At 38.7% G+C, this 12558-nt stretch overlaps 2 protein-coding genes across 2 annotated transcripts in view; one reads left to right on the forward strand and one right to left on the reverse strand.

Annotated features, from left to right (window-relative positions):
- The window catches only part of LOC125838099 (floral homeotic protein PMADS 2), a 383162-nt gene that overhangs the window by 151878 nt on the left and 218726 nt on the right, over positions 1 to 12558 (forward strand). The window lies entirely within an intron of this gene.
- LOC125837979 (uncharacterized) lies at positions 3328 to 6193 on the reverse strand. The gene is made up of 4 exons (XM_049517044.1): positions 5234 to 6193; positions 5041 to 5119; positions 4647 to 4896; positions 3328 to 4339 (listed from the first exon to the last, which is right to left on the reverse strand). The coding sequence occupies exons 1-4, from the start codon at positions 6191 to 6193 to the stop codon at positions 3328 to 3330; spliced, it is 2301 nt and encodes a 766-aa protein (XP_049373001.1).

Below are 12558 nucleotides of genomic sequence, written 5' to 3' on the forward strand. Positions count from 1 at the left end.
GATACTCATTTATTCTTGGGAACCCGTAGTAAATTTTGCAATCTTTTACCTTATTTGTCAAGAGATTATACCGAAAAGACTAGAGAAATATCATATTTAAGAGTGTGAATAAAAAAATCTGGATCAAGAAAGACTATAAACTTAAGGAAGGGCATTTCTTTTGAAGAAAAATGAGAAAGAGAACTTATCTGGAGGCATATGTCGACTTTGAGTGAACCATGACATGCACTTTGGACTTGACCCCGGATCCGCTTGAGTTGTCTAATTCTCAAAATCTGAACCATTATCAATTTATAACTGATCTATGTATTCTTCATGTAGAGGTATCGAGAAATGGTGTTCTTTGCAGATTTCTCCCAACTAGTCATTTTCATGATGTTCTCTTCATTTATCTTAAGGTGCCCTGCAAGGGTTTTCACCGATAAGATTTTCTCTATCATCGTCTTATGGTGCCTATAAAGGTTTTCACCAATAAGATTTTCTTTTTTTTTTTCTTTTTTTTTGACTCGACAAAGTTGTCCTTGATGATCAATTGTCCATGCAAGACACATCGAATTTATCGTTCTCAGAGTTGATCAAAATGTTGGTTGCTAGAATAAAATCAAAAACGAAATCAATTTGACTCTATTCTATCAAAAAAGAAAGGAAAAAAAATGCCCCAGTTTTCTATAGTTACTGGAATATTGATTATTATTATTTTTTTTTTTGGTATGACCGAACCCCAAAGGGTTTCCTACGTATCCTTTCGGAATCAGGTCAAACGTAGTTCAAATTTTCAAAGAGGGTTTTTTTTTTTTTTTTTTTTTTTTGGTTTTTTTTTTTTTTAAGAGATGCATTTGTTCTCTCAGCCACAAACTTGTCACAGTATCTTAGAACGCATTAGATGTAGTATCTTTTGACTGCGTCCGCATTAACAATTATGCTTGTGATTTTTCCCTCCATATCAGTAAGGTGTAAGGCTCCTTTGGACAACACTTCCTTTATAAGATATGGACCTTGCCAATTTGGGGCAAACTTTCCCTTGGCCTCTTCTTGGTGCGGGAGAATGCGCTTTAAGACCAGTTGACCTACTTCAAAGTGTCTTAGGTGCACCTTTTTGTTGTATGCACGAGCCATCCTTTGCTGATAAAGCTGACCAAAAAGGACGGCCGTCAATCGCTTCTCATCTATTAATGTGAGCTGCTTTAGTTAGGTTTTGACCCATTCAGTATCTTCAATTTTAGCCTCGACAATAATTCGAAGAGATGGAATTTCAATTTCCGCTGGTATCACAGCCTCAGTCCCATACACCAGCAAATAAGGAGTTGCACCAATCGAGGTGCGCACTGTTGTGCGATATCCTAAAAGTGCAAAAGGCAGCTTCTCATGCCATTGTCTAGTGCCTTGAACCATTTTCCTAAGAATCTTTTTGATATTCTTGTTGGCTGCCTCCACAGCTCCGTTGGCCTTTGGTTGGTATATAGTAGAATTGTGATGCACAATTTTGAACTGCTCACATACCTCCTTTATCAAATTGCTATTAAGGTTTGCAACATTATCTGTGATGATAGTTCTTGGGATACCAAAACGACAAATGATGTTTGAATGGACAAAATCCACGACCGCCTTCTTTGTGACTGTCTTAAAAGTGATTGCCTCTACCCATTTAGTAAAGTAATCAATTGCGACCAAAATGAATCGATGTCCATTAGAAGATTTTGGCTCAATTGGTCCGATGACATCCATTCTCCATGCAACAAAGGGCCAAGGAGCAGCCATGGGGTGCAACTCTGAAGGAGGTGAATGAATGAGATCACCATGAATTTGACATTGATGACATATTTTCACAAAGCGAAAGCAATCCCGTTCCATGGTAAGCCAGTAATATCCTGCTCGGAGTATTTTTTTCGCAAGGACATATCCATTCATGTGTGGTCCACATAACCCAACATATACTTCATTCATGATCTTCTCGGCTTCTTCAACATCCACACATCTCAATAAGTTCTGATCCGGGGTGCGTTTATAGAAAATTTCCCCACTAAAAAAGAACCCACTAGCCAAACGTCTAATAGTTCTTTTCTGGCTTCCATTGGCATGTTCGGGACATTTCCCTGTTTGCAAGAAATTCCTGATGTCTAGGTACCACAGCTCACTATCTGATTCTGCTTCCACAGTGTTACAATAGCCATGTTGGTCCGGAAGTTGAATCTCCAAGGGAGTAATACAAGTGTTTCCCGGATATGGAAGCATTGAGGCCAAAGTGGCCAAGGCATCTGCCATATCATTATGAAATCTAGGGATGTATCTAAACTCGATGGACCTAAACCTTTTGCTAAGATCTTCCACACATTGTGTGTAGGGAAGAAGCTATAGGTTTCGAGTTTTCCATTCGCCCTGAGCTTGCCTAATAAGCAAATCAGAATCTCCCAACACAATCAATTCTTGCACACCCAAATCTATTGCCATATTTAGACCCATGATGCAAACTTCATACTCTATTGTGTTATTTTTACACAAGAAACGAAGTTGAGTTGTTGCAGGGTAATGCTGTCCTGTGGGCGTTATGAGAATTGCCCCAATCCCTGTGCTTTTTTTGTTGATTGCTCCATCAAAGTATAATTGCTAGGCCTGGTTTTTATCTGGATCTACTTCTTCAACTGAGTTAATCTCTTCATCTAGAAAATATGTATCCAGTGGTTCGTAGTCGCTATCGACTAGATTCTCTGTCAAGTGGTCTGCTAGAGCTTGAGCTTTCATTGCAGTTCGAGTGACATATATAATGTCAAATTCAGTGAGCAATATTTGCCATTTCACGAGTCTGCCAGTTGGCATTGGCTTCTGAAAGATGTACTTCAACGGATCCATCCTAGATATGAGGTAAGTTGTGTAGGAAAAAAGGTAATGCCTTAACTTTTGAGCTACCCAAGTTAGGGCGCAACATGTCCTTTCCAAGAGGGTGTACTTGACCTCATAACTAGTGAATTTCTTGCTCAAGTAGTAGATAGCTTGCTCCTTCCTGCCTGTGGAATCGTGTTGACCGAGAACGCACCCAAAGGAATTATCTGTCACTGAAAGATATAGAAAGAAAGGCCTATCAAGTTCAGGCGGGACCAATACGGGAGGTTTGGACAAATATTCCTTGATTTTTTCAAAAGCTTGTTGACAATCATCCGTCCATCTGACAGCAACATCCTTTTTCAAAAGTCTAAAAATGGGCTCACAAGTGGTTGTGAGTTGAGCAATAAACCTGCTAATGTAGTTCAACCTCCCAAGTAGACTCATGACTTCGGTCTTATTTTTCGGGGGTGGCAAATCTCGAATGGCTTTTATTTTGGAAAGATCCAATTAGATTCCCCTTCTACTGACAATAAAACCCAGAAGTTTTCCAAATGGAACTCCAAATGCACATTTTGCTGGATTAAGCTTGAGATCGTATCTTCGCACTCTTTCGAAGAATTTTCTCAGATCTTGCACATGGTCATCTTGTGTTTTAGACTTGATGATTACGTCATCGACGTATACTTCGATTTCTTTATGCATCATATCATGAAACATGGTGGTCATAGCCCTCATGTAAGTTTCCCCAACATTTTTAAGACCGAATGGCATGACCCTATAGCAATAAGTCCCCCATGGAGTGGTGAAAGCAGTTTTCTCAGCGTCCTTTTCGTCCATCAAGATTTGATGATACCCTGCACAGCAGTCCACAAATGATTGAATTTCGTGTCTAGCACAATTATCCACCAGAATGTGGATATTAGTTAAGGGAAAAATGTCTTTTGGACTAGCTTTGTTCAAATCCCGATAGTCAACACAAACTCTTGTCTTTCCATCCTTTTTCAGCATAGGAACAACATTTGCCAACCAAGTAGTGTAACGAATGGTTTGGATCACATTTGCATTTATTTGTTTAATGATTTCTTCCTTGATTTTTTCACTCACGTCCGGATTGAATTTTTTTCTTTTTTGTTGGACGGGTGGAAAATCAGGATGAGTGGGCAACTTATGGACCACTAAATCAACACTCAAACGTGGCATGTCATCATAGGACCAAGCAAACACATCTTTGTATTCAAACAAAAGTTGTATTATGGCATCCCTAGTTTCCTTCTTGACATGAAGACTTATTTTTATTTCTTTGACTTCCTCATTACATCCCAAATTTATGGCCTCAGTTTCACTAAGATTAGGCTTAGGTTTTTGCTCAAATTGTTCCAAATCCCTATTAATTTCCCTAAAAGCCTCTTCTTCATCATATTCAACCTCTCGACTCGGGGATTCAAGAATAAACAACTCTTTGAGATCTGGGAGTGAATTCCGCATGCATGTCATGTTATCAAAGCCGACATTTACAGAACTGAAAAATGGAGAATAAGAATCAGGGGAGGGAAAAGACAAAATTTTACTATGAAACTGGAATTTCATTTCATTGAAATTAAAAAAGGATAGAAGGGTTGACATTAAAACAAAACACTTTCAAATATTCGGATCACAACCCTGACAACAACAAAATACAAAAGAGTAGCAAAACAAACTACCAAGACTCCTTCCTTATGGGGAAATGAGTGGCTACCCAATTATTTACCTTAAAATCGGAGCCCACAAGCTGCACATCGGCATGACTTGTACCTTAACCAACTTGGACCATGTTTACTCCACAAAACAACTGACTGAGATCCTGAATAAATTCTTCAATGTCTTCATGAGTAAAGGAAGCTTCCATTTCTGGAACCTGAGGCTTGATAAAGGAATGATAAATATGGGGAATTGGTTGTGGCAATGCCCAATCAGTCCTTTTGTGGTTCTTAGTCTCATCTCCATTTCTCTTGCTTTGTTTGTATCCGAGGCCAGAGGTGCCTTGGTTTCCTAAAAGAGTAATGGGATCCACAATTCCTTGCGAACATAGTCCCAAACCTTTACCAGGTTGATAATCATATTATAGCATTGTCGTTGCTACCATTGAAGAGGAAGAAGAGAGACATGGTTGGATAATGTGGTCTCATTCTCTAAAGCGATCGACTGATACTGCCTCAAAAGAATGGTAAACAATGGAATCACATCCTTCTTTTGCCTCAATGTATGGAATGAAGGGATCTCTGTAAATAGGTAAATCATCTTCCCCATGCACAATGATTTCCTGATGGTTGTGTTAAAACTTAACAACTTGATGCAGAGTTGATGGGACTGCCCGAGCCATGTGGATCCATGGCCTTCCCAATAGAAAATTATAAGATGTGTCCATGTCCATTACTTGGAACACAATCATAAAGTCCACCGGTCCAATTGTCATGTTTAACTTGATTTCACCAATGGTATCCCGCCTTGAGCCGTCATAAGCTCGAACAAATATATTGCTGGGGCGAATTTTGTCAAGGCTAATTTTCAAGTTTTGCAGCGTAGAGAGAGGACATATGTCTACCCCGGATCCCCCATCTATCATGACCCTCTTTACATAGTACCCTTCACATTTGATCGTAAGAAACAATGCTCTGTTGTGTCCAGCTCCCTCTGTGGGCAACTCATAATCAGTGAAAGTAATGGTGTTTGACTCAAAGATGCGCTTGGCCATTTTCTCTAACTGATTTACCATGGTCTCCTTCGATACATGTGCTTCATTCAAAATCTTATTCAACACACGACGATGTTCTTCTGAGTGCAAGAGTAGAGACAACAATGAAATTTGTGTTGGGGTTTTCTTCAATAGTTCCATAACAGAGTAATCTGGAACCTTTATCTTATTTAGAAACTCTTCTGCTTCTTCCTCAGTAACTGTTTTCTTCAGTGGTACTTGGATGTTTTGAGTCATCTTCCCTTTTCTTATTTCTTCTGGAGAATAACATCTTCCAGAGCGTGTCAGCCCTCCTGCTTCATCAACCTCTTCAAAAATCTCCTTTCCTCGGTAAACCACAGCGATTTTGTTATAGTTCCAAGGGACAGCCTTTGAATCAGTTACCGGAAGTTGTTGGACAGGCTTAACAAAGATAGGTCCTTTCAACTTTGCCAAGCAATTTTGGTCCTGTTGTGTTAATGAAAAACCTTTTGATACATACAACTTTGGCATACTTGCTCGAACTTCAATCCCCTTCGAAACCCTTGAGACACACAAAACTTTGGTATCAAGGTTAACACCTTCCACACTCAAAGATGCAACTAGTTCTAAACTATTTATCGGCTTGTTTTCCTCTCCGATCTTCCTAAACAACTTTCCCATTTTTCAAGGAGCTTGTACTCTTGATCATCGCAAATCATACCCACTAAATTGTTTGGAGCTGGAAGTGGGTTATTAGTCACATTGGGAGAGTTTTGATCATCTATCACAACGACCACTCCATGATCGATTAGCTTCTCTATCGCCCCTTTCAAGGTCCAACAATTATCAGTGTTGTGTCCTGGGGCGCCTGAATGATACCCACATCTTTCATTGGCTTGGAAATCTGGAGCAGTTGGATTCAGACGATGTGGTGGGATAGACCCAATCACTCCTATCTTTCTTAACTTTTGAAACAAGCTGGAGTATGACTCTCCCAATGGAGTGAATTTCCTTTTCTGTCCTTGTTCTTGAGCTTAATTTTGCATAGATGGAGGGTTGTAAGGGACCTGATAGGGTGGTCGTTGTGGGCGAAGGTTTCCTTGAGTTGGGGCCCGAAAATGTAGGCGATTGGGAGAATGCACATATGACTGGGCATTGAAGACCGTGTTTGGAGATGGAGATACTGGATATTGAGGGACATAGGGGTAGTAATATTGAGGATATCTAGATTGTCCTTAAAGTGGTGGGTAAGGACAATTAGAATTCCTTTGAGCACCCCCTAACCCTGATGTTAGCGAAGAAACTTTCTCTTTTCTTTTACGATTTCCAAAACTGCCTGAACCACCTTGAATGGCATGTGTGGTAGCTTTGATTGCTGCCTGGCTCACTATCCTTCCTGTTTTGAGACCACTTTCGATCATTTCTCCAATTTTGATTGCTGTGTGAAACGGTCTTCCCATTGCGGTTGTCAGGTGGTGGAAATAATCTGGATCTTGAGCCTCTATGAAGATATCAACCAATTCTTGCTCATCTAAAGGTGGTTTGACCCGGGCTGCTTGTTCCCTCCATTTGATAGCATACTCTCTGAAGCTTTCATTTGGCTTTTTTCTCATATTAGAGAGTGTATTGCGATCTGGCACAATGTCAACATTGTACTGAAATTGTCTAACAAAATCTTGAGCCATATCATCCCAAATGTGCCAGTGGGAGATCTCTTGGTCTATAAACCATTCTGAGGCAACACCAGTCAGGCTTTCACCAAAATAAGCCATGAGCAGTTCCTATTTAACCCTGCACCTCTATGTTGATTACAATATCTCTTGAGGTGAGCTATGGATCACTGTTCCCGTCATACTTATCAAACTTAGGGGTTTTGAATCCAGGTGGCAAGTGGACATTTGGGAACATACAAAAGTCTTTGAATGTGACACTTTTGTGCCCTCCTAGCCCTTGCATACTTTTCATCTGTTGCTCGATGCTTTTCATTTTCTTCAACATTTCCTCTTGCTCTGAGACTTGAGGGGGCCTCTCAACATCAATAGGGGAGCCGAATTGTATAGAATTAGGGCCCCCGAATACTATCCCAGGAGTATAGTATTGCTCTGGATGGACGGTGAACTGTCCCTCTTGAGTAGCTCTCTGCGTCACAGTTGGTTGTGGGAGAGTATAGACCGGTGCAGCTGTCGCGACAGTGGGATTATTCCTGAATGGCATGCCTTGAGGGTGTGTTGTTGATGGTCCGGCCCCACAATTATCAAATGGTCCATACCCCGGAGGAAAGAAAGGATTTGATATCGGGACCTGAGAAGACGAAGATCAGATACTAGTGATCTCAGGAAAACCGGGGATAGACGTTGGTGGTTCTTGGCCATTGGCTCAGGCTTGCCACAATTGTGCCATAACATGTCTCAATGTCCGATTTTCTTCAATAGTTGTTGACTCTCTTGTCGTTGGATCAACAGGAGTATCCACTGGGTTCACCACAGTTTCAGTATTGCTTGTCATTGACGCTTTTACCTTAGACCTGGTAAAGTACGGGTGTTCTGCCAGTTTACCACAAACCAACCACCGAAAGCTTACTAAAGAGATGAGAAGTGAACAAACTTGTTAGGGGTTAGACATTATTCACACATTTGTTAATCACATAATAACATGAGTTCAAAAGGCTATTGTCTCATCCTAGCTTTGCTTCGCTCATTGTCTTCCATTTTTTCCCTTTTTTTAAAAAAAAGAAAGTTTTGATCGAACCCTTTGGAGGTTTCCTACGTATCATGTCGCCGCATGAATCAGATCATTACGTAGTTCGGAAATTTAAACCACTCAACAACATTAATTTAGACAAGCAAAGTCCAACCCTTTCATTCATTTCAAAAAACAACTTTAAGCAAAATGACAAGATCAATGGGTTTAAACATAACCATGATCAACATGATCTCTTTAAACACCGAACTTTAAACTGAAACACTGAGTCTTAAACAAAACAAGATAAAATAAACAAAACAAACAAACTACACAACTAAACTCTTCCTCAATCTTCATCATCTTCCTTGGGATTTCTTTGTCCTCCTAAGGTCACGTACAGATTTAACAACACCTTCGGCAGATGGGGAACAATGGCCCGTGCTTGCTCAGCCACTTCTGGATCATTCATGCGACGATGATTTTTAATAGCATAAGAGGTTTGTTCCGCCAGCTGATGAACTTGACGCCTAGCCTTTCCCATATTTTCATAGCAGTTATTCAACCAAACCTGATGATCACCAAGATTGTTCCTTAAGAGGGCCTCTCACTCCTCTGCTTCTTCAAGTTGATGGCGAAGTGTTGCTCTCTCAATGATCATTTGTCTTTGCCCCTCTTCGATATCGACACACTGACTGATTTTTCTTTTATGTTCTTCTAACTCTACTTTAAGTTGATCATGTAAATGCATCCAACATGACCTTTCTTTCTCAAATTTCTCCTTCCGCCGCTTAAGTTCTCCCCTTAGGTAGTTCACGACCTCTTCAGATGCCACTAAGTCCCTCTTCAATCGAGAAATTTCAAAACTCTGCTCCTTTTTTATTTGTCGGGCCAAGTGAATTCTACTAACCAACTCTTCCTCTAGACGGGCTAATTTCCCCTCTGCATGTTTCAATTCCCCTTCCGCATCTTGTAACTCCAACTGAATATTTCTTCCTCTTTAGACTTGAACTACTTGCCGGGCAATGGTGGTTTTGGCCTTCTCCAACTCTTTTTCCAATTGTCTTATGATGTGCTGGTTTTTTCTTTTTCTGCTGGATCCTTCGGGAATGTTACCAAATGTTGTTGGATCACGAAACCACGATAAGTACCTAGGCACCACTTTTCCTTTATCTTGCTCCACCACCATTTCACTTAGCTCAGAAATTATACTTCCAAACCAGATCTTCAGTGCTATCAAAGGCAAAACCTGACGGGGTGTCAAATACAAATCTACTCATATCATCATTTGGTGGGATTTCTTGTACTTTAGTCAGCTGACGCATAACCCAAAGTGGGGCATAGGGTTGAACACTTCTAAACCCAATCAACACAAGAAACGAGATACCACTAGACGTGCAAATGACATCCTTAACTGGGAACCAATAATAATTCCACACTATTTCATCAGATGTGATCACCGAAAGGATCTCTTCACACGCTATAATTCCTTTTGGAAAATTGATTTTTGCTTCTCTTTCCTTATGGGAGGAAACATAATTACACCAGTCTGGAGTGAACCTGGGTGCACAATCATGGTGATAAAGATGCTCCAAAAACCATATTTGCAACAAAATGTTGCAGCCTTCAAAGTACATTTCCCCATTTATGCATTTAGTCAATGCACGGAACATATCTGCCAGGATCATAGGAATAATAGTAGGACTCTCCATTGTGGTCAACGCCTTCACCACCCAGCCAGACGAATATCAATATGTTTGTCCCGTTTGGGGAAAACAATGAGCCCCAAAAACGCGACCATGAAGGCAAAACATCCATTCGCCTTCCAAGCCTCTTCACCCCCTTGGTTGCTAAGTTGGTTCCGATAGTTTTTAAATCCATCCTTTTGGCCATACCTCTCGTATAGAAAGTCCAATGAAACCCACCCATTTTTCAAACTCTCCTTCTCTACTTGATTGATCTTGAGAAGTTCCAGGAACTTTTTGGCATCAACGTTCTTTGGAATTATAGGTTTTTTGTTGCGGAGATCAGCACCCCGAACACTGGACCCCTTCCCCATGAAGCTGGCGATTTCTTCCAGAGTTGGTGTCATCTCGAAGTCAGAAAATCGAAATACATTATTTTTTGAATCCTAGAAAGGAATCAATGCCTCGATCACATCCCTTCTAGGGTCAATCTCCATTAGATGCACTAGATGTCCCAAATGTTCTTTTACTCTCCTTTGCTCATGACTCCCCATGTCTGTCCACCATCGCCATAAATTCTTGGGTATTGTGTCAACGATCATGAACTCTGGAATTCCTTCACTTCTAGGCCTTTTGGAACCCTGTCCTTTGTCGGAGGTGCCATTTGTACCTTTGAATAGAGTCCAATTAATGTTTTATGACAAACTCTAACCGAGGGAGAAAGAAAGTAAACAAAAAATTATTTTAAAAAAAAAAAAATACCTCTTTTTACAAACAAAACGAAAGGGATGCCTACGTATCTCATTTTAGTGAGAATCAGGTGTGCGTAGTTCATAAAAAAAACTCACACTTGAAAGACTTTTTATTTCAACCTCTTTTTATTATTATTTTTTTTAAAATAAAATAAAAAAATTGAAAGACAAAGCTATTATAAAGCTGTCAACAATATAAAGGCCTTCTGAACAAATTATTTCACGTAACACATAAAATGAACATGTTGGTCTAAGTGGGCACATATCTTAGATTTTCTAGGTCAAATGCAAATGATACAAATAAACGTAGCCTACCAGAGATAGTTTTTGCTAGGTTTAGCACTTTTTTTGGAAGGTGTCTAGACTGGCTTACTCGAGTGGACAACTCGAGTCGGGGAGGGTCAGCGTACCGGTAGCAGAGCTATTCCGGCTTAACTGGTGGTCCAACCCGCCTAACATGTGTGACAAACCTAAACCAGGAGCGTAACCGCACATTGGCTCATCCTAGACAGAATCCCGTGGAGCGTATCGCACACACAGTGTATAAAAATTCTAGAGATTCAGAGGGTGTGCGAGAGGATGCAATTTATATACAATTACACAATATCAAAACAATGAATCATTGAAATAATGCAATTAGTCAACAAAAAAAATAAAAATTATCCAAATATTCAAAATAGCCAAATATAGTTAATGTACAACTCGAATTCTAAAGAAATTCCCCAGCAGAGTCGCCAGATCTGTCACACCACTTCTCTTTTTACAATTATGGTATGACGGGTTTTTTTAAAAATAAAAAATAAAACTAAAGAAAAAATTGATTTTTTTAAAGTCGCCACTTGAAAATGAATTTTTTAGGTGTTCCAAGTCACCTAGTAATTCCTAATTTTTAATAAAAGAAAAAAAAATCTTTTTATTTTAGTCTACGAAAACAAAGATTGGGTAAGGAATTCTATTGACCGGAGGGAAGGTGTGAGGCACCCCCGAGTCCCGTGGTTCTAGCACGGTCGTTTATCAACTCATGTTTGGCTAAAATAATTTTTGGATAAAAGAATAAATTTGTGTTAGTTACTAATTTTTTTTTTAATAAAAAAATGATTGACTAGGAGCGTAACCGCACACAAGATCATTTTTTTAGAAAGAATACATACAAGGATCATAACCGAACACATGGTGGTATTTAAAGTTTTTTTTTTTTCTAAAAAAAAGATAATTCATGACTCAAATTTTATTTAACAATGAGAAAAAAAAAAATGAAAAAAAGAACTTGTTACAACATATAGACTTGAACAAAGATTTTTTTTAGAAAAAAAAATAAAATTATAGTAAGTGTCACTACTTGATGATAACAACAAAAGAAAAAAAAGTATATATTCTTTTTTTTTAAAAAAAATAATGACTAGGCCCTTTTAAAAACTAGTGATGTACTAAAAAAATTTATATTGATATAATTTCAGAAAACGACCACTTTAATAAAAATTTTTTAGTTTTTCATAAAATGGTCATATGTTTTCTTTTGAAAGAAAATTGCAAAATACCCTATTTATCTAAAAGTTAATTACTAATTGAAGTGGCCGGTTTTTATTTCGTTTCAATAACCATTTTATATATTTATTGAGAGAAAAAAAAGCTGAATTTATGAAATGATCAAATTTACATTATTTTTGCGAAAATGACCAGATTTACATTTTTTTACAAAAATGGCCAGATTTACACTTTTTGCAAAAATGACAGATTTAGTTTTTTTTATTTTTTTTTTATTTTTTAAAACAACCTCTTTTTTTTTTCTTCTTAGAATGACCAGAAACTAAAAAATTAAAAAAAAAAAAAAGCCTTTGAGATTGTTGTTTTTTTTTAGTTTAGCAAAAAGAAGAAAAAGCATGGGTTATGCATCAACTTCATAATGATAAATAAAATTCACACCTAGTTT

The sequence above is a fragment of the Solanum verrucosum genome, unplaced genomic scaffold (genome assembly GCF_900185275.1).
Source record: "Solanum verrucosum unplaced genomic scaffold, falcon-dt-bn FXZP01000079.1, whole genome shotgun sequence".
Taxonomy (NCBI): domain Eukaryota; kingdom Viridiplantae; phylum Streptophyta; class Magnoliopsida; order Solanales; family Solanaceae; genus Solanum; species Solanum verrucosum.